Source organism: Protopterus annectens, chromosome 9.part0, assembly GCF_019279795.1.
Source record: "Protopterus annectens isolate FY-2018-M chromosome 9.part0, PAN1.0, whole genome shotgun sequence".
NCBI classification, from domain to species: domain Eukaryota; kingdom Metazoa; phylum Chordata; order Ceratodontiformes; family Protopteridae; genus Protopterus; species Protopterus annectens.
Window position 1 is genome coordinate 22,477,080 of NC_056743.1, and position 26,521 is coordinate 22,503,600.

Below are 26,521 nucleotides of genomic sequence, written 5' to 3' on the forward strand. Positions count from 1 at the left end.
TGACCAACCACCTCCTTGCTTCAAGATCTCAAAAATGTCTCCGAAGAAGACATCCTCTGGTGGTGATCTTGGAGATCCTTCTCCCTCATCAAAGTCAGTGTCCTCAGTGAAAGACTCCAATGGGAAGTCTATGCCCCTCCTCTTCCACATTTTCCTCAGTAGGAGACTCAGTAGAGGTCTCAGAAGAAGAAAGGGCTCCCTCTAGAGGGAAATCTTGTCGGTCCCTCAGGGCAGGCTGACCCTGGACAGGGATAATAGTCTCAAGTAAGTAATACCACAAATGACAACAGCCACAAATCGCAGATGAAATGCTGGTAAAAATAATTATTGCACTTAGCGCCTCGGCTCCCAAGCCTTCACAGAGTAAAAAACACTTCCAAAAAGCAGGTTTAAATACATAAATTCAATAAAAACTTAACAGTCCATCATCCCACTGTTGATGAATTAATTAAATTACATATTTCCAATTGCATTCTTTATTTAACCCTAGAGGTTCCAAAGTGTTAAATTTTAGAATACACAATGTTTCTTTTTCAAACTTACATTTTCGCCCATCAATATTTCCACTTTTTCCAAGACACAACCACAAATTCCTTCAGGATTGGAATTGTGAAACTCAGAAAAGTGGTTGCCCAAAGGGCTATCCAATTTCACATTTTTAATGTCCCTCACATGTTCTTGAAAATGTACTTTGAAACTTCTATTAGTTTCCCCAACATAAAACTTACTACATCCACATTTCAAAGCATAGACATCACCTGTAGTATTGCAATCAAAATTCTTCCTACTAGCAAAAAGACATCCATTAATGTTTGTAAAATAATTGACAATATATTTACATATAGAACACTTCTTACAAGGGACCGTACCTATAATGGGATAGGCTCACGTCTCTGATGCAATGGAAGATGATGGGAAGGATTGTAGCTCTGAGAGGCCAGATCTCTAGCAGAAGAGAAAGCCCTTTCTATAATCTGGAAAGCCAAAGGACCTGGAGAGTCCCTCTCCAGCTCCCCTGGTGTCAAAGCAACTGAGGAAGAAAGGGCAAGAACCTCCAACCCCCAGTTTTCAGTCTTAATTGGATTCAAACTGCTGAGTACCGAAGACCCAAGAGGAAGGGACAGATTGGAAAAATTCTGACCAGAACCCCCCCCCCCGGATCAGATGGCAACAACCTAGGCCCGAGACCCACTCTGATCAGAAGACACCGGAGCAGAGGCAGTCAGGGCAACTGTCAGAGTAGAGGAGGAAAGCCTCCTCGGATCCAACACCAACACTCTTGAGTGACTAAGATCCTGGGTCTCCGATGCCAACAGTCGGATCAGAGAAAGAGACTGCATGGTAATGGGTACACTCACAGATCCCAAGGAGAATGGAGAAGGCAGGACCCCCATCTGGATCTGAGTATGAAGATCTTCCGTATCATCTTGTCCACGTTGATTTCTGATAAGCTCCTAGAAGACCTCCAGGAAGCTACTAAGGTCAGTCTAGAATGCCTGGACAGTGTCTGCAAGCGGTTTATGGCAGGGTAGGTGACTCCAACCTACTCGTGAGAGATACAGGGTCTGGCTCTGTGCTTTTGGATCCCAGGACAGAGGATCTGATGTGGAGGTGGATGCTCTCAGAGAGCCCTTAGCGGTAGCAGTACCACTAAGATCCAAAAAGTGCTATGGGTCCACCAGAGCAGAAGGGGACCTAGGATCCTGAGGCATCAGATCTGAGGGCCTGGAAAGTTTGGACAGCACCTCTGAAGAAGTTCGCAAGGGCTTGTGTGGATATTTCTTATGGTCTGAGCCCCTGGAGAATCAGCATCTGAAGGCAAAAGTTGCTGGAAGATTAAGCCATACAGATTTTAGATTATATTTAAGCTTGATTTTATATTTTGAATGAAAGTTTTTCCAGCAGATTCAAGTAGCAGCAATAGGTGAACAATGTGCACTAATATATGCTGATGTGGTGGTGCTGTGGTAGCGTTGTTGCCTCACAGTAAGACGTTGTCCTGTTTGATTCTCAGCTAGAGTGTCTTCTATGTGGAGACATGCGTGAATGGGTGTACCTTTGTTGAAGGTTGTGCGTCAGGGCCGGCAACTCGGCACATAAAAATCTACCTCCAATCATTAGCGGACCGGAGTTCCGCTGTGGCGACCCCTAACCGGGAAAAGCCGAAAGACACAACATTGTTCTCTAAGTATGGGAGAAAAAATATATTTTTAATTCAAAATATAATAAATGCTGGAAACTCTATAAATTATATTTAGATGATATCTGCTTAGTGTGGGATGACACAGAAGAGAAGTTGTGTGAATTCTATGAATATATAATGACTACTACAATTTTTCTAAGGTTTACTTATAATATACAACATGATAAGATGAACTATCTAGATATTACTATACATAAAGAGAATGGTAAATTTAAACCAACAGTATATCAGAAAGATACGAGTTCACATCCCTTTAGCCAAAAACGTAGCTTAAAAGGACAATTTGTTAGGGGCAGCCGAATATGTTCTGAGAATAGTGATTTTGTAATAGAAAGTAAGTTCCTAGAGCAAATATTCTTACAGAGAGGATACCCATTAAAACTAATAGAAGAAGTAAAAAAGGAATTAACTACAGGTAGAACAAATAGATTTTCCCCCATATTAGGAAAAAATTATAGTGAGACAAATGTATCGAATAAAAAAGAGGACACTAGTAATATATCTGAACGAGCATTTGTGACCAAATTATAGTGGAGATGCTAAAGTTATAGGAAAGACGATAGAAGAAGTATGGGGAAGATTTTCTGCAATATCAGATCTAGATATTTTTGATACCCCGTTGAAATGTATTTTCAAGAAAGGTTCGAATATAAAGAACATTATTGAAAGAAGTAATAAAGGGGTACATCCTTTTGGAAGTAGTAAGAAAGGTACCTTTAAATGTGGCCATTGTTCACAATGCCCTTATATATATAATGGAGAGAAGGTAGAACTATTAGCTAGGAATAGAGTGCTAAGCCGTAGGGAATATGCTACATGTCATAGTAGTGGAGTCATTTACTTAGTGCTATGTAGGGCATGTAGTGGCTTCTATGTGGGGAAAATGGAGAGAAAGCGCCGAAGAAAAATATATGAACACCTATATGAAGTAAAAAATAAAAACAATACTAATGCCCTATACAGACACAGCTTAGTATGTCACAAAGCAACATTCTCTTTGTGTTAGAAATTGTGACTAAAGATATAACAGGAGGTCTATGGGAATTACATATAGAAAATAGAGAATTATATTGGCAAATAATGTTGGAAGCCAACAGATTCCCTGGCATGAATGAATATTTGTCATTAGCTCCTCTTTTAAAAATCAGAGCTGCTGAACTTTAAAATGCAGTAATTGTTTTGTCCACCACATGGGGTACTGATTACCACTAATATAATGAAAATTTGAAGAAGAATTTATGTATTTTAATATGTGTTTTTTTTTAAGTTTTAATATATTAAATGAATTTTAATATGTAAATAGTTATTTATAAATTGTGGATCTTATGTGAATATGTTTAGGTGACTATATTTGGATATTCCATTCATACAGATAGTTGGTGCTACATTATATGAATGCTTTACTGAATGTAATATGCTACTGGTTGATGGTTTAATGAGGAAACTATATAAATGGGTTTGATTTCATGGGTTGTTTTATCTGATGAAGTCAAGAGAGGATGAAAACGCATTTACAAGTGGAACGTTTATGTCAACGACCTGAGACGTACCTCCTTGGACTACATGAAAAGGGACGTCGAGGAGCTCTCTGATTATGTAGCCCAGGCAGGTATGACCCTGACCTTGAGCAGTATCCTACCTTCACCTAGAATGATGCCACAATACAGTGATAAGATGATCAGCTTTAATAATTGGCTTAAATTCTGGTGTCATTCAAAGGGGATCCAATGTCTGTCTGCCTGGGATGACATGCTGGACAAGCCACGCTGCTTCGCAAGGGACGGCTTGCACCTGTCACCCTGGGCTTCCGGATATTGGCAAAGGCTCTTGCCACCCCATAGTGCCTTTTTAGGCAAGGCTCAAATTCTAAACCTACCACCCTAGAACACCAAAAGGAAAAAACTAAGGGTAATGCTGCTCAATGCCAGAAGTCTCAATCTCAAGATGCACGCACTCGAGGCCCTTCTCAATATGGAGAACATCGATGTCTGTGCTGTGACAGAAACCTGGTTCAAGGCTCCTGAGAGCACCCCAGCACTAACAGGTTTCACCTCATATCATACGTTCCGCCCCAAAATCCGGACAACACCAAGGAGGGAGGGTGTCCATATTCATAAAGGACACCCACACCTCAAGGTTGGTGGCAACGCACGATGCATCTGAGACCATCCAGGTGCAATTAACCATAGGCAAGACTGCTCTGCAATTTGTAGCATGTTACAGGCCACCCTCTCAAACTCAGGAACCTCACATGGCCTTCCTGAAAACATTGGAGGGGATAAATGTATCTCCAAACACCATCATACTAGGTGACTTCAACTACCCTAATATAGACTGGGAACACTACTCAAGCCCGAACACTCTAACCCAAAGATTTCTGGAGTTCATAAACTCAAATGCCATGGAACAACTAGTCACCATCCCCACAAGAGGTGAAAACATACTTGATCTCATCATCACGAACATGGGATCAAAATGTTCAACACCGGAAGTATACCCTCACTGGTGACATCAGATCATAAACTAATCTCGCTGGAGGTCCTCATCCCCCCACCTGAAACAAAAAGACCACAGTGAAAAACTTCTCAAAAGCCGATTTCACACTTCTAAAAACTAGTGTGGTCTCCTTTAAGGCCCCTGAGCCAGTGGTAAACATTACTCAAACCGCTGAATCACTTACAAATGCCTTCTACCAGCACCTACAGGACTGCATGGATCAGGCAATCCCAAACAAAACTAAGACTCTCTGTACCAAAGGCAAGCGTCCAGTCTGGTGGACCCCAGCCATAAACAAGCTCTACAACAAAAGGAGGAAGCTACTACAAGATAGAGCAAAATCCTTGAAAGGTAAGACACCTTTGATCATTATAAGTAAAAAACTAAGAGCTCTCATAAAATCATCCAAGGCAAATTTTGAGAGAAAAATCGCCAAGGACTCTAAAGACAATCATAAGGCCTTCTTTAGCTATGTTAGAAACCTAGGAGGAAACTCCCAGATATGCTCAGAATTAGTTCAAAATGATGTGAAAATTACTGAACCTACACACATTGCTAACATACTGGCTGACAGGTTCAGTGCAAACTTCTCCCTCCCTCCCCCCCAAAAGGAGAGATATCTATTCCAGAGGATTGTAGCCCCCCAAACATCTCCAACGCCCAGGTGAGAACTGCCCTCACTAAGGCAAAAAACACAGCATCCATGGGACCGGATGGTGTCCCCGGCTGTGTGCTTCATGAACTCAACGAGGAATTAAACCCACAGTTAGGACAGCTGTTTAATCTTAGCCTCACCTCAGGATACGTACCCAAGGAGTGGCGCACGGCGACTGTGGTCCCACTTCATAAGGGCGGTGCCTCCACAGACCCTGGAAATTACCGCCCCATTAGCTTGACAAGCCTTATCTGCAAAGCCATGGAGAGGATCATAATGGAACTTATAAATAAAGACATAGGGAACTTGCAGACTTTGGATCCAACCCAGTTTGGCTTTGTCAAAGGCAGATCCTGCCTCTTAAACTTGGTTGACTTTTTCGAGACAGTCACCAAGGCCATTGATGAGGGAAAGGCAGTCCATACAGCCTACCTCGACCTGGCAAAGGCCTTGACACAATACCCCACTCAGGTATCATCGAAAAACTCATCAGCTTGAATGTAAACCCATACATCACAAGATGGGTTGCAAACTGGCTAAGCGACAGAACCCACAGGGTCAGAGTTGCTGGAGCCATGTCAGACTCAAAGCCTGTCACAAGTGGTGTCCCACAGGGCTCAGTCCTGGGTCCACTCTTGTTCGGCATCTACTTTTCTGAAGTACAAGCAAACACAGGAGGGTTATGGCTGACAAAGTTTGCAGATGACTGCAAACTGGCGCCATAGTCGAAAACACATCTGACACAGATATCCTCCAGAAGGGCCTCACAGAAACGGATAACTGGTGCCAGAGCCATGGCCTGAAGTTAAACGCCAAAATGCATAGTCATACCCTTCGGGAAAAACAAGGTTACCCCTAGCTACCATATAGGTGACAATCCACTGAGCACAGAAAAGTCATCAGGATCTGGGGACCCAAGTTGACAGTAGTCTTCGCTTGACACTCATGTTGCTAAAGTAGTTAGGAAAACCTTCTATATCGCCCACCTGATCATGAAGGGATTCACATCTAGATCAAGGGAGGTCATCGTCCCCTGTACTCATCACTCATTAGACCTATGATTGAGTACAATGCCCGTTCGAATGTATCTGACCAGACACCTGATGCAGCTTGAAAGGCCCCAAAAGTTCCTCACCAAAAGGATAAAGGGTCTCAAAAATATGTCTTATGCTGCCCGACTGAAAGAACTCCAGCTTTATTCAGTCTCATACCGCTTGCTCAGAGGTGACCTGTGCCTGACATATAAGGCCATGTCAAACCCAGATTTGATGAATATGCTTCACCTCAAAAATCTAGATCCCTCAGAACCACAAGGGCGGGAGACTTAAACCTTGACACGGTTATAAATAGAACGTGCTGGAGGGACAGATTCATCACCCAGAGACTCCCTATGCTGTGGAACAAAATCCCGGTACATGTGAGGCAGAGCACCTCGCTGGCCTTGTTCAAGAGGAATCTTGACCAATGGATGGGAGATCGCAGATATACCCCAGGGATTACTTCAGTGTCACTGCTTGACAGAGGCACAGAAAAATGATAGGCATAGTTTTTATTCAAACTAAAGGGGTGGCGAAAGCCACATAACTATGGGCTAGGCTTATAAATGCCCTTGGGCAGATAGCCTAGTATGAACCTATGAACCTATGAACCTATGGACGTCATTGTACTTCGTGTAGCTGAATAAATTACTTTTTTTGAGTTGGATTGCTTCCTGAGTGCCTATTTTGCGAGTTTTGGTGTTCTTTGGGCACTTTTCGTTTATCTGAACAGCATCTGCTTACTACTGCATTAACAACTTGAGCAACAGAAGTGGTCTGCAACAATGTGCTCCCACAAAAGAAGATAAAGACTCAGGAAAAATGAGAGGTTGCACGAGAGGGTGATTTAAAGTACTTGAACAGGCAAATACTCATTCTGACTTAGTGGACTGTCCTTTGTTTTTGAAGATTTCCCTTTGTTCTTGGAGTCTACTTGCAACTGTTTTTTTAAATCCTATTTAATGGTACACTGCTGCTTATATTGCTTTTTGAAAAATGGAGATAAGGTAGAAGGAAAACAAATTATTTGCTTTAAAATAAGGAAGGTTAGAAATTTGGGTCACCCCTTGACTTTAACTTCCTCTCTTCTCAAACCTCTTAAGTGAGCAGCATAATGACCAGTGATAATGACTAGTGATAACTTTGCTGCACAGAGGGAAGTTTAACATTTCAGTTTTAATATCTTCAGGAAGACTTTGACAATGAAGTTAAGCAAATCTTCTCATAACTGACCCTGAAGCATCAGCCCTGGAAGCAATATCAACAGTGTCATAAGAACACTTTATGGTTGGTTAGTTACATGAAAATGTAAAAAGAGGCAGTCAAATATTTTTTGTCTATAACGGGGAAAGGTTAACAGTTAACTTTTCAAGTTCTCAAAAGACAGAAATAAAAATGTTAACATCTGACCGTGGTAATTCAAAATTCAGAAGGTTAAATTAAAAGAGTAATCTCTCTTTACAAATGTGTCAAAGGTTTTTCTATCCTTGTCAGGGGAGAATAGGATTAGCAATCTGTTTCACAAAGCAGTGCGTCTCAGGAAAATCCCAATAGGTTCTGCTTTAGAGTTAGAAATCAAGTATTTGCAAGTCTGAGATGCTCTGTATAACCTTTAAGACTTTCTAGGGACAGGAAGTTGACTGTCAGGTAAACTACAATCTATGAGAAAAATACTCACTAAATCAGATAAAATAGAAGGAGCAGCAGCAGTTTTAGGAATATCCAGCTGTAACAAGTTATAATAATACATTTCCATTCTGATCCTACTGAAAAAAACTCATTTTATATTTAGTGTCAGAAAAAAAGGTCTTCTGAAGGGAAATCTGAAGCAATACATTCCTCAGAATCAGAATTTTCAGGCTGAAAATAAAATCCTGAAGCACAACAGTCTCCCTCCAATCCCTGCTCTTCTGACTGAAAATCAAAAAAGAAAGAAAGGGAACTCTTTCTTCTCCTTTAGTTCCTGAAAAGGTAGTAGGTAAAGTAAAAATCAAAAATTAAACTCCCTAGCAAATCTCAGCAAATCTTCCCTGTCCATTGAAATAAAAACATGAGAAGTCAAGTATTCTGTTTTTCTTTTCCTGAGAAACTCTGTGGAAAAAGGCAGATCCAAAGTGGGGATAATACCTGGGATTGCGCTCTTTTTCCTGATTATGTGGTCAATCTTCACCTGCCTCTTCACTTAAGACTGACAAGAGCAGTTCTATCTTGCCCATGAATGATAACCCTGTAACTGCAGAGTATGCAACTATTTCCCAGTCTTTAATGCATACATTTGCTACAACCCCGGGACCAGGGGAAAACAATGAGCGGCCCAAGGAACAAAATCAGATCAAAGCAGAGCCAACCATCAAAAACTGAGTCAGAAGTGGAGCTGGTCTGACACCGAAGGACTCCTTGTCAAATTTAATTTTGTGGCAGATGGTGGAAGAAAGAAGTGAATAGACTAGTTGCCATTCCATAGGTTCAGCTAAGGAAGAAGCACCGAAATGGATAAGGGAACATGACAGGGATTACAACAGCAAGGAGGTGGTTCTGAGGTAAGAGATGCACAATTTCCTGCCTCTAGCATTTAACACTTATATAAATATGTAGGAAACACTGTCAAAAACAGATTTTACACACTTTTTTCACATAAGCATTCACAAATTAAATAATGCCCAGATATTGTGACAGTCCTGACATATGTTATGTACCCCCCACAATGTTCAATATGTGTTGTCCATTTTCATTTATCCTTGGGTTCATTTACAATATCAGAATCAACTTGGCTGTTACTACAGCTTGTGCTGACCAAAAACTCAGGAGCTTCACCTCTACCCATAATCCCTCTCTCCCAATTACCTCAGACTGAGTTAGAGTGATACATAAAGAAGGCTCAACAGAAGTCATATCTGATATGCCTTAAAGATTACCAGAAGACCGAAGTACAATATCCTGTCTATCAGAAAGACTTCAAAGGCCGGGGGGTCGTAGGGAGGGGACTTGAGGATAAATGAAAATGGACAACTAAGATGGAGCTGAAGGGAGTCCTGTGAAACCTCTCATCCATGAAATTTTATACACCAGTCTCTCCATGTCGAGTTGTGTAAGGTTCATAGGTTGGTACTAGGCTACCGGCCCTATGGCCTATACAAGCCTACCCATAACAATTCCCTGGCTATTACTTCCAACAGTGTTTGCTTCCCTGGACCCGTCTACCAGGGCGACTGACGTGATCCCCGGGGTGAATTTCCTATCTCCCATAGAGTCATCAATGTTCCTTTTGAAGAGGGCCAAAGAGGCACTCTGCTTGACATGTATGGGCAGTCTATTCCAGAGTCTGGGGAGTCTCTGGGTCAAGAACCTATCCATCCCTTCAGCATGTTTTGTTCATTGTGATGACAAGGTTTAGATCCCTGGAGCGTGTGTAGCTCTGAGGGATTGGGATTTCTTTAAGTGTAGCATCTCCAACAGCTCTGGGTTTGACATGGCCTTGTATGTTAAGCAGAGATCTCCTCTGAGTGGACGATATGCCACAGAGTATAGGTGGAGTTTTTTTTAGATGGTCAGCATAGGGTATCTGCTTTAGATTTGTTATTCTTTTAGTGAGGCATTTCTGCGGCCTTTCCAGTTGTTGCAGATGTCTTGAGAGGTACATACCAAACGGGGCACTGTATTCTATAATGGGTCTAATGAGGAATGAGTACAGTATGACAATGACCACCTTTTTTCTGGATGAAAAACCCTTAGTGATGAGGGGTGCCACATAGAAGGATTTCCTGACTGTTGTGGCGATGTGGTTATTGAAGGTGAGACCACTGTCAACCTGTGCCCCTGAGTACATGTTTTTTCCCAAAGGGGATAACTATACATTTCTTGGCATTGAGCTTCAGCCCATGGCTCTGGCACCAAGTATCTGTTTCTGTAAGGCCCTTTTTGCAGAATATCCACATCGTTTGAGGATTCAATAATGGCTCCCAGTTTGCAGTCATCTGCAAACTTTGTTAGCCAGAGTCCCTTAGTGTTGGCCTGTACTTCAGAGAAGTAGATACCAAACAAGAGCGGTCCCAGGACTGAACACTGAGGTACTCCAATTGTCACCTGTCTGGAGATGGATTTTGAGTTGGCTACTTTTACAGTGTGGGCTCTGTCAGTAAGCCAAATTGGCAACCCATCGAGTGATGTAGGGATTAATGCCCAGCTTAGTAAGTTTATCTATGATTCCAGAGTGGGGGATGGTGTTGAAGGCCTTAGTGAGGTCCAGATAGGCTGTGTGGACTACCTTACCATTGTCCATGGCTCTGGAGACTGATTCAAATAAGTCAATCAGGTTCAGGAGACGAGATCGTTTTATTAGCTATGCCTCCTTCTGCCAAGATTATAAGGTAGTTCCAGCTGCCACGAGCAACCCTTATCGGCAACTACAAGGCCCCTAACAAAGGGTGTCCAATCATACTGTGTAATGTTACTATTAATCCAAATGGTAGTTTTGACCAAGACTTGCAAGGCTATTTAAGTGTGGCCTGTACAGTGTCACCAAATACATATGCAAGTACTCTAAGAGCTTAAATATACCTCACAAATATCAGCCACAAAGATAGGTTTGAATATATTTAATAATAAATAGTAAAAGAACAAGACAATACTCAATCAACAAAGTTACTTCAGAGTTCAAAATCACAGGAAGTATTTAAAACAACATTGTAGGACAGTCTCAAATAAATATAGAAAACATCTAAAGTAATGTTTACTATATTCCTATCTATAACTAAAAGAGATACTATGCCCTAAATCTTACTTATAGCAAAGCAAGTGCAGATGGTGATGATGAGTGGATGCTTCCAGGTCAAATACAAAATGCCCAGTCTCTTTCTCTCTCTGAGAGAGTTGTTAAATTAACATCAAACATTACTGCTGGGTTAGCTTAGATGGCATCACTCTTTGTTACCTAACTTCAGTTCCCAGGTTGAACAGAAACTAACAGAATTTAATATCTTTGTGTGAGAATACATAGCCTTCAGATGTTTGCACCTGCTAGAGGACATAAAACAATAAAACACTTATGAAACAATGCAGAAGGCACCCTAGTTCTAGGCATCCTGTCTCTCTGCTGCATTGAAACTAACTATTATAGCACAATCATAAAGCAACTTAATTTTAACTTATTTTCTTGAAGTTTTACAAGTTAATCTTCTATGTTCCAGCAGGATATGGTGTGGTTACATTCTTGAAGCTCAGTACATAACAGACAGTTCTGTATAAATCATATCAATATTCACAAATAACATAGAATTATTTACAAAATTCCACAAAGCTGGGCTGGTAGTGTCATAGTTTTCATGATCTTTTGGGGAATACTGTGCCAGGAAGCAGATACTATTTTACAAAATGTTTTCACTAGTAGCAATGTAGAATAAGGCTCAGGATCTAAGCTTAAGTCCACTAGGGGACATTCAAAAACTGCTGGTGCTTGAACTGCCTTTAAGTATATGTTTCACTCTGGAAATGGTTACCTCCTCCAACTTCAGCTTCAAATCGTTTTAAGTGCACTAGTCAAAGTGCTGTACAAATAAACAGATACAGTAATGCAGCATACAAGAAAATAAAACAATAAACAGGTCAATAAATAAATTACCAAAATTATGGAGCTTTCATTTGCCAACAACACAAGCAAGTACACCTGACAGACAGATATGCCAAATAAGTCTAAGAGTGCTCAAAACCACTCATCACCTATGACCTTCTCAACCAACCTGTAAATGCCAAAACCCCAGAATATTTGAGACACACCCCCAGAACCACTAACAGCCCCTGAATCCCACATATCAAAAGATGTGTTAGATATCAGAGGCCAACACAATACATGCATAGACGGACAAGACCAAGAACTTTATAGAGGAAGTGCTGTCTAAATGTAATGTGGTGTCAGAGACAGCTAAGTGAGCAGATGGCTTATGCAATTTTGTTGAAGCTGCTAGTAGTCATGTTCTGCATCAAGAAGCCCCAGGTACAAAATGCCGCAGAAATCCATTTGGGAGGTGACTAGGGCATGCATCACAGTACAGAGATGTGAAGACAGGATAAAAGTGCTTGATGAGACATACAGTTCTGAGATGGAAATGAGGATGTAGCAAAACAGCTGAGATCTGGTCCTCTTGTAATCAATAATCACCCCTAAATCAAGCACTTCAGACACAAACTGCAGCTTATCTCCACTACAGATATTAGGAGACAGAACTGGCACTCAGGAATCACTAACAGTTGTGTGCATGAGCCTAACCACCATACCAAAGGTATTGAGTTTAAGCTGTTTACTGACCATTCCAGGCCTTAGCTAAGTAGTTAACAGCTGACATAGATACCTGAGGAAAGGAGGGGTAAAGTTACATGTCAGTATCATAGCAATGGTAAAGCAAACCCCTTTATTGAATAGAATATACTAAATAAAGTACATGGCAAGCAAAACAGGGCCAATTACAGCACTCTGTGGACCAGCGTAGTGTATACAGGACAGAAGGCAAAGAATTAACCCTCAAAACTAGCACAGGCATTTGTCTGGAAAGAGAGGAGGTAAATAAATCTAAGATTACACAAGAGATGTAAGATGGTATGATCCAATGCATCAAATGCCAATGAAAATCTTAGCAGGACAAATGCAAAGAAATGACATCAAATGTCCTAACTTAAAAACATGAACTCAAATAAATAAAATAGCCAACGCATTTTAAAAGTGTTAAGGCTAGAAAATATACACTCTTGTTATGGGCCTGGCAATTACAGAGCTGTAAATTCAAGCAGTGTGTGTGTGTGTGTGTATGATATATATACATATATATATATATATATATATATATATATATATATATATATATATGTCCCCTACGAAATCCCGAATGCGCAGAATCCCGACACCCAAAATACCGAGACGAAAAGCCTGAAACCCCACATTACCGAAAGACCAGACGTGCGTAATTCAAAATCCCGATGTTAAGGGATTTTGAGTTAGCACTTCTGGTGTTGCGGTTCACGTAAGTATGTGTGTGTAAGTGTGTTTGAGAGGGGCTTAAGTGTGTGTAAGTGTGTGTTGCGACTGTGGTATGTGTGTGTGTGTGTGTGTGTGTGTGTGTGTGTGTGGGACTGTAATGTGTGGGTGTGAGTTTGCCTTGTGTATATGTTTGTGCGATCTCGGAGTTAGAATAAAGTAGGGGGGTGTGGGGGGCACACAGCCTTCCACATGGGTGGTGCAGGTGGGCGAAACCCCCTTGCTTATCTTTAGTGTAGGGTGGTTTGTTTGGTTATGGGGGGAGGGTGTGTGTATGCTTGTGTGTGTGCTGCATGTATGTATTAGTTTCGTGATTTTGAATTTCGCGCTTTCAACGTTTCGGTAATGTGGGGTTTTGGGCTTTTCGTCTCGGTATTTTGGGCATCAGGATACTGTGCGTTCGGGATTTCGTAGGGGACCCATGTATAAATATATATATATATATATATATATAAATATGTATGCTTATTTGCTTACTCGCAAAGCTCAGATCAGAACTGTTGCTGAAACAAATGGTGTTCCAGACAATCCTTTAATAGGTGCCTCTACAAACAAAATTGAAGGGACAAAAAATACTGAAGAGCAAAGAAAAAAACTCTAGCCAAACATTTTTTTTTTTTTTTTTTAAACACAGCAGGTCTCTGCTTCTTTATCTTTATCAATAATTGGAAGCTTGCAAGTATTGTCTCATTTAAACAGCCACAAATGACATTGGAGCTGGTTAATTGGTAATATACTTAAAAGTGTGTCTATTCATGCTGGGTAAGATGTATTAATTATGTACTGCAGGGACAGACAGCAACAATCCCAACGCTGACCCCAAACCCCAACTGCTTGTTTCAGGGAAGCCACCTATTTCACCCAACCCTAGCTATGAGTGTGGCTCAAATAATGCAGTTGAAATAATAGCCTAAGTTACAATACGCACAGAAGACAAAAGAATACCGGGATGAATGCTTTACCATGATTGCTGCTACAAGACATATGTGGTTCACAGAAAGCAGTCCCCTACCAAAACATCTTAGCTCATAAACACTAGCAAAAACTTCTTGAGAAGTTGTTTCGTGTTTCATCCACTGTTAAGTGTGTAATTAACCAAAAATGTAAGAGTATTAAGAACTTTTAAATGTCAGATGATGACAACCTGGCAAACTAGAAAGCACAAATATGTATCATACTTGTATTGGGATAAACAAAATTAAAATAATACCTGCTTCATTTCTTCTTCTGTAACTTTGAGATATCCAGGATCAGTGCTCCACGTTTTATAGTAGTAGTAAAGGACACTTGCTGCAGAAAGAGCAAAAGAAATCTGGAAAAATGCATCTGTTAAATGTACATCTAAGGTTAAGGAACACACACATCCACATACATCTCTGTAAAATGCATCTGTTAAATGTACATCTAAGGTTAAGGAACACACACATCCACATACATCTCTGTAAAATGCATCTGTTAAATGTACATCTAAGGTTAAGGAACACACACATCCACATACATCTCTGTAAAATGCATCTGTTAAATGTACATCTAAGGTTAAGGAACACACACATCCACATACATCTCTGTAAAATGCATCTGTTAAATGTACATCTAAGGTTAAGGAACACACACATCCACATACATCTCTGTAAAATGCATCTGTTAAATGTACATCTAAGGTTAAGGAACACACACATCCACATACATCTCTGTCTTATATATATACACACACACAAAGTTTCATTTAAGTGATGACATGCTATGTATGTGTACACTGATTTATACGCGTGTGTGTATGTATACATGATATAAATTATTATACATAGCTTCTGCTTAAATAATGCTTACTTACAATGAACTCTTTATAACACTACTGAAGAAACCTTTTTATCCAATTTTTGATTTCTCATGTGTGTGTTTGTACCAAATCATAGAAATTACAAAAAATAAAACCCAACTAGGGGGAAAATCAGCTTTGCATCTCTTAATGAGCTCCTGCTTAGGCGTTATCTCCCTGTAACCACTGCATCCCTTACCATGCTCCTGCTTAGGCATTACCTCCCTGTAACCACTGCATCTCTTACCATGCTCCTGCTTAGGCATTACCTCCCTGTAACCACTGCATCTCTTACCATGCTCCTGCTTAGGCGTTATCTCCCTGTAACCACTGCATCTCTTACCATGCTCCTGCTTAGGCGTTATCTCCCTGTAACCACTGCATCCCTTACCATGCTCCTACTTAGGCATTATCTCCCTGTAACCACTGCATCTCTTACCATGCTCCTGCTTAGGCGTTATCTCCCTGTAACCACTGCATCTCTTACCATGCTACAGCTTAGGCATTATCTCCCTGTAACCACTGCATCTCTTACCATGCCCCTGCTTGGGCGTTATCTCCCTGTAACCACTGCATCTCTTACCATGCTCCTGCTTAGGCATTATCTCCCTGTAACCACTGCATCGCTTACCATGCTCCTGCTTAGGCGTTATCTCCCTGTAACCACTGCATCTCTTACCATGCTACAGCTTAGGCATTATCTCCCTGTAACCACTGCATCTCTTACCATGCCCCTGCTTGGGCGATATCTCCCTGTAACCACAGCATCTCTTACCATGCCCCTGCTTGGGCGATATCTCCCTGTAACCACAGCATCTCTTACCATGCCCCTGCTTGGGCGATATCTCCCTGTAACCACAGCATCTCTTACCATGCCCCTGCTTGGGCGATATCTCCCTGTAACCACAGCATCTCTTACCATGCCCCTGCTTGGGCGATATCTCCCTGTAACCACTGCATCCCTTACCATGCTCCTGCTTAGGCATTATCTCCCTGTAACCACTGCATCTCTTACCATGCCCCTGCTTGGGCGATATCTCCCTGTAACCACAGCATCTCTTACCATGCTCCTGCTTAGGCATTATCTCCCTGTAACCACTGCATCTCTTACCATGCCCCTGCTTGGGCGATAACTCTCCCTGTAACCACAGCATCTCTTACCATGCCCCTGCTTGGGCGATATCTCCCTGTAACCACTGCATCTCTTACCATGCTCCTGCTTAGGCATCATCTCCCTGTAACCACAGCATCGCTTACCATGCTACCTGCTTAGGCATTATCTCCCTGTAACCACTGCATCTCTTACCATGCTCCTGCTTAGGCATTATCTCCCTGTAACCGTTGCATCTCTTACCATGCTCCTGCTTAGGCATTATCTCCCTGTATCCACTGCATCCCTTACCATGCTCAGGCCTAGGCATTATCTCCCTGTAACCACTGCATCCCTTACCATGCTCCAGCTTAGGCATTATCTCCCTGTAACCACTGCATCCCTTAACATGCTACAGCTTAGGCATTATCTCCCTGTAACCACTGCATCCCTTACCATGCTACAGCTTAGGCATTATCTCCCTGTAACCACTGCATCCCTTACCATGCTCCTGCTTAGGCATTATCTCCCTGTAACCACTGCATCCCTTACCATGCTCCTGCTTAGGCATTATCTCCCTGTAACCACTGCATCGCTTACCATGCTCCTGCTTAGGCATTATCTCCCTGTAACCACTGCATCCCTTACCATGCTCCAGCTTAGGCATTATCTCCCTGTAACCACTGCATCTTTTACCATGCTCCTGCTTAGGCATTATCTCCCTGTAACCACTGCATCTCTTACCATGCTTCTGCTTAGGCATCATCTCCCTGTAACCACTGCATCTCTTACCATGCTCCTGCTTAGGCATTACCTCCCTGTAAACACTGCATCCCTTACCATGCTCCTGCTTAGGCATTATCTCCCTGTAACCGCTGCATCGCTTACCATGCTCCTGCTTAGGCATTATCTCCCTGTAACCACTGCATCTCTTACCATGCTCCTGCTTAGGCATTATCTCCCTGTAACCGTTGCATCTCTTACCATGCTCCTGCTTAGGCATTATCTCCCTGTATCCACTGCATCCCTTACCATGCTCAGGCCTAGGCATTATCTCCCTGTAACCACTGCATCCCTTACCATGCTACAGCTTAGGCATTATCTCCCTGTAACCACTGCATCCCTTACCATGCTCCTGCTTAGGCATTATCTCCCTCTAACCACTGCATCCCTTACCATGCTCCTGCTTAGGCACCATCTCCCTGTAACCACTGCATCCCTTACCATGCTCCTGCTTAGGCATTATCTCCCTGTAACCACTGCATCTCTTACCATGCTCCTGCTTAAGCATTATCTCCCTGTAACCACTGCATCCCTTACCATGCTCCTGCTTAGGCATTATCTCCCTGTAACCACTGCATCCCTTACCATGCTCCTGCTTAGGCATGATCTCCCTGTAACCACTGCATCTCTTACCATGCTCCTGCTTAGGCATCATCTCCCTGTAACCACTGCATCCCTTACCATGCTCCTGCTTAGGCATGATCTCCCTGTAACCACTGCATCTCTTACCATGCTCCTGCTTAGGCATTATCTCCCTGTAACCACTGCATCCCATACCACGCTCCTATGTAGGCATTATCTCCCTGTAACCACTGCATCTCTTATCATGCTCCTGCTTAGGCATTATCTCCCTGTAACCACTGCATCTCTTACCATGCTCCTGCTTAGGCATTATCTCCCTGTAACCACTGCATCCCATACCATGCTCCTATGTAGGCATTATCTCCCTGTAACCACTGCATCGCTTACCATGCTCCTGCTTAGGCATTATCTCCCTGTAACCGCTGCATCGCTTACCATGCTCCTGCTTAGGCATGATCTCCCTGTAACCGCTGCATCTCTTACCATGCTCCTACTTAGGCATTATCTCCCTGTAACCACTGCATCCCTTACCATGCTCCTGCTTAGGCATGATCTCCCTGTAACCACTGCATCTCTTACCATGCTCCTGCTTAGGCATTATCTCCCTGTAACCGCTGCATCGCTTACCATGCTCCTGCTTAGGCATGATCTCCCTGTAACCACTGCATCTCTTACCATGCTCCTGCTTAGGCATTATCTCCCTGTAACCACAGCATCTCTTACCATGCTCCTGCTTAGGCATGATCTCCCTGTAACCACTGCATCGCTTACCATGCTCCTGCTTAGGCATTATCTCCCTGTAACCACAGCATCTCTTACCATGCTTCTGCTTAGGCATTATCTCCCTGTAACCACTGCATCTCTTACCATGCTCCTGCTTAGGCATTATCTCCCTGTAACCACTGCATCTCTTACCATGCTTCTGCTTAGGCATTATCTCCCTGTAACCACTGCTATGAATAGGGGCGATAACAGGATCAATACCATGTTGAGAAGCCCAATGACCAAATCATTTCCATTTGCTGTTATACAATTTCCTGGTGGAGACTTTATGAGAGGAAACCAGAATATGCTGAACATCATGAGACATGGCAAGGTTGGGAAGTGGAGCAGCCAAGCTGTCAGTTTGAGGGAGACAAGAAAGGAGTGAAGAACTCCCGACGAATGAGTGAGAAGGTCTGGCAGTGGGTCCAGAACCCAAGGTTCTTCCACTTGGTATTGTTGAAGGAAGGGGAACCATATCTGCAGAGGCCAAAACGGGGCTATCAGAATAACAGTCCTTCCCAGGCTTTTGGCTTTCTGTAAAAATTTGGGGATCAGCAGGGATGGAGGAAAGGCATATAGGAGACCCAAGGGCCACTCCTGTAAGACTGCGTCCCTTGGGGTGTCCCCCGGTGGAGATTACAGGGCAAAGTAGCTTCTGCATTTGGCATTCATTTTGGATGAAAAAAGGTCGCAGTAAGGCTGGCTCCATTTGCGGAATATCATTTCCACCACTCGTTCTTTGTGGGACCACTCGTGAGGCAACAGAATGGTTCTGCTCAATTTGTCCGCTATCACGTTGGATGACCCCGGGATGTGCGTTGCTATAAGGAAGCGCCCGGTGGATACAGCCCACTGCCAAATTCTCTGGGCCTCTTGGCATAAGGGGTAAGAATTGGTTCCCCCTTGCTTGTTGATGTACCAGACTACAGACATGTTGTCTGTCTGTATTGCAATCGTCTCTCGAGGTATAGTCGTGAAAGTGTTGCAACGCTAGGAACACTGCTCTCAACTCCAAGACATTGATGTGCAAACTGGATTCCATCTCTGACCAAGTACCTTGGATAGTTCTTCCCTGACACAGCCCCCCCACCCTATCAGGGAAGCATCCATGGTCACTGTGGCTGTGGGAGGGGGAGTACAAATGGACGACCTACAGTAACTTAGTGGCTGTTCAACCACCACAGGAGGTCCTTTTTGCAAGTATTTGTCAGCAGAATCTTGTGTGACATTGGAAGTTGTTGATAAGACCACAGTGTGAAGAGTAACCATTGGAGTATTCTCATGTGCAACCGCTATGAGAGTCGCTGCCATGGTGCCTAACAGCTTCAGAACTTGGAATGCAGGGACTTTCTTTTCCATCAACAAAAGGGATACTTGGTTTCGTAAAGAGATTACTCGTTCTTGAGGAAATCTGACCAGGGAGGTGGTGGTGTCTAGATCTGCTCCTATAAACGAAATATGCTGCGACGGCGATAAAGCAGATTTTTTTACATTTAAGGTTATGCCCAACTGGGAGCACAGGCTGATAGTGTAATCTCTGGCGTGAATCAGTTGATGCCTGGTGGTGGCAGTGAGGAGCCAGTCTTCAAGATATGGAAACACCTGGAATCCTAAACATCTCAGGCGAGCCGTGACCACTGCCATGCATTTGGGGAACACTCTGGGGGCTGTGGTGAGACCAAAGGGCAGAGCTCAGAATTGGTAGTGACTGGCCCCCAGCCAGAAACGCAAGTGATCTCTGGATGGCCTGGCCAGTTTGATGTGGTAGTATGCATCCTTGAGATCTATCGAGTACATCCAATCGCCCTTTTCGAGAAACGGAAGTATTGATTGAAGCGTGACCATCCGGAACTTTTCTTCTTTGACAAAGGTATTTAGTTTGCTGAGGTCTAAGATGGGCCTCCAGTCCCCTGTTTTCTTTGGAACTAAAAAAAACCTGGAGTAAGTTCCGGATCCTATCTGGTCCGCCGGGACTGGCTGGATGACTCTTTTTTTCCAGCAGCCTTTGAATTTATATGGCTGCAAGATTCCGCAGACTGGGTGGAATGTCTGGGATTTTTGCATGAATGAAAGGGGATTCTGTAAAGGGAATGATGTAACCTCTGGTAATTATGCTTTTTACCCAAAAATCTGATGTAATTCCTAGCCAGGCATCTGGGTATAAAGCTAAGCGACCCCCGACTGCCTCCAGAGCAGGATGGTCGGGCCTTCTCTCAGGAGCACTGATAGGGCTTGCGAAGGAACTGCTCCTTGTCACCCTGGTTCTGCGGACCCCCTCTGCTGCCTGGGCAGCGTCTACCATTATACCCCCTCCTCTACCCCTGGAGGAGGGTTCAACACGTGTGTTCTGGAAAGCTCCTTGGGACTTCTGGAACCACATTTTTCCACCGTTCTGCCCTTTGGGGTATGGTCTAGTGGGAGTGGAAAAATGGACTTCTACGGCCTTTCCTTCCTGCTTACACCTAGTGAGTGTCGCCTTGATTTTAGACCCAAACAAGGAAGAGCCATCAAATGGGGTATTAACAAAGGAAGACTTGAAGGCTTCCGCAAAGGAGCATAAACGCATCCAGGATTGTCTCCGCAGAGCTATCGCTAAATCTGCTGCCCAGCTCAATCCCTCGGCTGCATAAGAAATGAGCCCCATGGAAGAGTTTACAATGGAATTAAGGGTGTTAAGCTGTGCCGTCACTTTCTCAGAGACAGCATCATCTGTGTTGCCCTGTAGAGTATCTCCAAGCTCTTTGAGGAGATCTCGTTGAAGACAGGTAAAGTGGGTCAAATAGTTAAGCGATCTCATTGCAAATGTCGCAGAACTAAAGATGCATTTCCCATATCTGTCCATCGTCCTGGAATCTTTATTAGGAAGATGGACAGAAGAAGAGGTCTCTGACATCTCTTTCTTGGTGGCTGCCGCCACCACCATGGCATCAACAGGGACTCACTTTGCAAGAAAGGACTTATCCTGAGGGGAGGTGATAAATTTGTTAGACCCCTGTGGGACCGGTTCCATGGAATCAGGAGACTCCCACGCCTTTCGAGCGATCAAGTCCATTAATTCGTCGAAAGGCAGAGTAACCCAGGAGGTGGATGTTTGAGACTCAAAGGCCTTCAATAGCAGAGACTGATCCTCAGTAGGGGTAAGGGACTGCCAGTCACCCCTCTGCTTAAGTATTTCTAGGATGTCTGAAAATGAGACATCCTCTGAGGGGGACTGTGGGGACCCTTCTGATTCCTCTAAGTTGTTGTCTGATGTCAAGGATTCCTGAGGGGAATCCAAGTGCCTACTCTTGCACAGTCTCTTCCTAGGAACTTCATCAGTGGGGGCGTCTGGTGAAGTCTCCGTAGACCAGGGGTTGCTCAATGGGGTTACCTGAGGCTCTGGGTCTTGACGCTTGGTAGGAACCTGTGATGTAGAGACAGAACGGGGCCCTTTAGAGGAGGAAGAGGAAGAATCTGAAGAGGTAAATGTCTTAGCAGACATGACCTTCCTCATGGCATCGAAGGCACTGGAGTCTTGGCCCAAGGAGTCCGCCAGTTCCGAAAAAGATGGCAGTCTCCTCGGGGCCGAGACCACGGTCTTCGAACCAGAGGATGAAGCCGAGCTCCACTGCACCGAGGCCCTGAGAGGAAGACTTGGAACCAAAGCCCCAGTTCGACTCTCTCCCCCAGAACCAGCGAGAGAGTGTCGGCTCCGAGACCCTTCGATCGGAAGTGAAGATGTCAAGTTTGATGGGGCCGAAGGCACCAGAATAGGCCTCAGCTCCGAGGGTTCCACAACTAGCAGGTCCTCACCTTCTGGATCTGAAGGCTTGAGTGGTCTCGGAGGAGGAGCAGAAATTGCGACGGGGTGTGTCGGGCTTCAATGCCAGATGAGATGAAGCCAAAAGGAATTTGGCCAAGGCAGGGTTCTCCAAGAGTCTCTGCACCACACGGTCCACATCAACATCCAAGAGGGTCCAGGAAGAACGGGTTGAAGGAGCCGAAGAATCCACTGACCGAAGGATCAGAGACTTTAAAGCCTCTGATATTGGTTCCAACCTCAGGACCTGGCTCCGAGACAAAGGTTCGGTGCTCGGCTCCGAGGGCTGAGGAGCCGGCGACCGAATCTTCCCCGAGGTGCTCGGAGCCAATGACTTGAGCTCTGACGACACCCTGGAAGACTTTGACGCCTTCAAAGATTTGGAGGGCTGTTCAGACTTATCTAAAGACTCTAGGAAGTCTGACTTTAAGAGGCCTCTATCAATAAGCTTCATACGCCTTTCCAGCATAACTCTGCCACTAAAAGAGTGGCAGATGGAACAGTCCTCTTGCAGGTGTAAAGGCCCTAAGCAATAAACACATGAAGTGTGGTGGTTGGTGATGGACATCTTCTGTCCACAGCCACATCGCTTGAACCCTGATCTCTGTTTCTCTGACATGTGTAAAAACGAGTAAACAGCACAATTGCTAAAGGTTCAGATCCCTGAACTTTACAGATATTAAGATTACTAACAATCACACAAAACGTTCCGATCCCTGAATACTCACTAACTCTATTTCACAAAAACAAGTATTAGCAAAAAAGGTAGAATAACTGACAGAGCCCTGTCAAAAAATGCAACTAAAGAAATGGCCAAAGGCCTACGAGCAACTGCTCCTAAGAAAGTACACAAAGCACACGCTAAGTATCCCAAAAAATCACAAAAAGGAAATATTTAGACTACTACTACTACTATATATCAAAAGCTATTACAAGAATTGACAATTTTCTGTCAAAAGACAAGAAAAAAGGTACTGGCCCGAGCTTCTTGCGAAGAGCGTGAGATCCATTGCAGTGGCAAACTAGATCTGGGGTTTGGCAGCAGAGCATCATGGGATAGGGACTGTGTCTCGAGCTTCTCAGAGATCTAGAGCTTGGAGAGCAGCTGACTCGGAGCCGATGGTTCGGCACCGTACTCACGTGTAAGAAATAGAAGTTATGTCCTTACCATAACGTTCCATGTGGAGTGTTCATCTCGCCTTTGTTCTTACACATGGGTTCGGAGCCGATCCTCGGCTCCGTGTCGGCCGCTTGCAAGCTCTGCATCGAGAAGAAGCTCGAGATCACCTAATACCCACAATCCCCCTCTGCCTTTACCTCAGATCTAGTTTGCAAGCAAACCAGTAGCCAGAGAGAGCACACTCATACCAAAATTTACACAATCAAGAAATCATCTATATACATATATATATATATATATATATATATATATATATATATATACACATGTGCATCATATAATACAACTCCTGCAAAAGCAGAAGGAGAGAACTCCAGACCAGGCACCAAATTGAACGTTCTTCCTGAGGGTGGGAGGGTGGGAATGTAAGAACAAAGGTGAGATGAACACTCCACATGGAATGTTATGGTAAGGACATAACTTCTATATGTGAGAGTGTTCAATCTCGCCGTTTGTTCTTACACATGGGTAGCATCCCTAGCTCCATGTTCCTGAGGAACTCACGGGAGAACGTTCTTGAGCACAGTGGAACCAAAGGTTGCCCTATCCCTAGAAACCTTGTCCACTTTGTAATGAGAGATGAATGTATGCGGTTTAGCCCAAGTAGCAGCTGCACAAATCGTGTCTAATGGTAGGCGAGCTGCGTGAGCCAAGGATGTAGACACTGATCTTGTAGAATGTCCTTTAGGTTTGACAGATAAGGTTTGATTTGAAGAACCATAAACGTATATGATACAATCAGTTAGCCATTTGGAAAGAGTTCGTTTAGTAACCGCTATACCTTTCCTGCTGTCAGCAAAGGCTACAAATAGTTGATCAGATTTCCTGTGATCCTTTGTTCTATCCAAATAAAACCTGAGTTGTCTATGGACATCCAATTTGTGCAACATATACTCTAACTTATTAGTGTGATTTTTGAAAAAGGTGGGTAATTCAATGGACTGATTAATGTTATTGGTAGAGCAAACTTTGGGGAGAAAGGATGGATTAGTGCGAAGAGATACTCTGTCAGAATGGAAAATCAAATAAGGGTGTTTAATAGAAAGAGCCTGAAGCTCAGACACTCGTCTAGCGGATGTAATGGCTACCAAGAAGAGAGTCTTCCACAATAAAAACTTCAATGGGCAAACGGAGGCTGGCTCAAAAGGGGGCAACATCAATTTAGAAAGTAAGAGGTTCAGATTCCAAGGTGATGTAGGAGTTCTAACTGGTGGTCTAATATGAAAAGATCCTTTTAGAAAGGCCTTACAAAGTCTGTGAGCCATAATAGGTGCCCCACATTCTTCCACATGAAAGTTGGAAATGGCAGCCAATTGCACTCTTAAAGTGGCAGGAGAAGCTCCTTCATGGAACAATTCTGTTAAAAACTCCAAGATCTTGTTTAACGGAGCTATAACAGGGTCCAAATGATGTGAATTCGCCCAGAAGACGAAACACTTCCATTTACTGGTGTAGGTCTTTGTAGTGGAAGCTTTATGAGAAGCCACTAATATATTCTGAACTGCCGGTGTAAGAGAATCAGACCTGGCTAGAAAGGGAAGCGGAGCAGCCAAGCTGCTAGATGGAGTGATTCGAGAGATGGGTGAGGAACTCCTGATGAGTGAGTCAGTAGATCCGGCTCTGGGTCCAGAATCCAAGGTCCCCGAATGCGGTGTTGCAATAGAAAGGGGAACCAAATTTGATGAGGCCAGAATGGGGCAATGAAGATTATCGTCCTCTGAAGGTTGTTGGCTTTCTGCAGAAACTTTGGAATCAGGGGAAAGGGAGGAAAAGCGTACAGGAGACCCGGGGGCCAATCGTGCACCAGCGCGTCCCTGGGGACTTCCCCTGGAGGGGGTAATAGGGCAAAGTAGCTCCTGCATTTGGCGTTCACTGGAGACGCAAAAAGATCGCAGGAAGGCTGGCCCCACTTGCGAAAAATTGTCTTCGCAATTGACTGTTTGAGGGACCACTCGTGAGGCAATAGGATTGCTCTGCTCAGCCTGTCGGCTATGACGTTGGATGACCCCGGGATGTGCGTTGCGATCAGAAAGCGGCCCGTGGACTCCGCCCATTGCCAAATTCTCATGACCTCTCTGCATAGCTGATAAGACCTGGTTCCCCCTTGCTTGTTTATGTACCAGACTACAGACATGTTGTCTGTCTGAACTGCAATAGTCCCTAGAGGAAGAAGGGGAGCAAAGTGTTGCAACGCTAAAAACACTGCCCTCAACTCCAGAACATTGATGTGCAGATTGTACTCCAAATTGGTCCATTCGCCTTGGACTGTCTGTCCCTGAAAGATGTCCCCCCACCCTATCAGGGAAGCGTCCGTGGTTATCGTCGCTATCGGCGTGGGTAGCACAAATGGTCTTCCGCTGGAAAGGTTGCAAGTCTGAAGCCACCAGGTTAGGTGTGATTTGCATGTGTTTGTAATCAGAATTTCGTGTGTCAGAGGTAGTTGTTGGAACGACCATTGTGCAAACAGTAGCCATTGTAGAACTCTCATGTGCAGTCTTCCCAATGGTATCGCAATGAGAGAAGCTGCCATGAGACCCAAGACCTTCAGAACCAGCTTTTCTGGGGATTTTTTGGATGACAGAAGGAGAGAAATGTGGCTTTGTAGTGAGACTATCCTTTCTGGACGGAGCCTTAGGATTAAATGATGCGTATCTAATTCCGCTCCTATGAATAAGATATGCTGTGATGGCTGCAGTAAAGATTTTTCGAAATTTATGGAAATTCCGAGGAGAACACAAAGTTGTAGAGTGTAATCCCTGGCCTGTATCAGTTGACGCCGGGTGGTGGCAGAAAGGAGCCAGTCGTCCAGATACGGAAACACCTGGAATCCTAGGCGTCTCAGATGAGACGCTACCACTGCCATGCATTTGGTGAAAACCCTGGGGGCTGAGGTCAGACCAAAGGGCAGGGCTCGAAACTGATAGTGACTGGCTCCCAGCCGGAAGCGCAAATGATCCCTGGACGCCCTGGCCATTTTGATGTGGTAGTATGCGTCCTTCAGATCTATTGAGCACATCCAGTCGTCCTTCTGTAAGAATGGAAGGATTGATTGAAGCGTGACCATTCGGAACTTTTCTTTCTTGACAAA

At 43.8% G+C, this 26,521-nt stretch overlaps 1 protein-coding gene across 1 annotated transcript in view; it reads right to left on the minus strand.

The window, feature by feature from the left end:
• Nucleotides 1-26,521, minus strand: part of ZDHHC13 (zinc finger DHHC-type palmitoyltransferase 13) — a 3,021,844-nt gene that overhangs the window by 1,156,826 nt on the left and 1,838,497 nt on the right. The window contains exon 11 of the mRNA XM_044082531.1: nucleotides 14,626-14,750. Within this exon, the coding sequence (XP_043938466.1) occupies nucleotides 14,626-14,750 (125 nt within the window). The remainder of the gene's footprint in view (nucleotides 1-14,625; nucleotides 14,751-26,521) is intronic.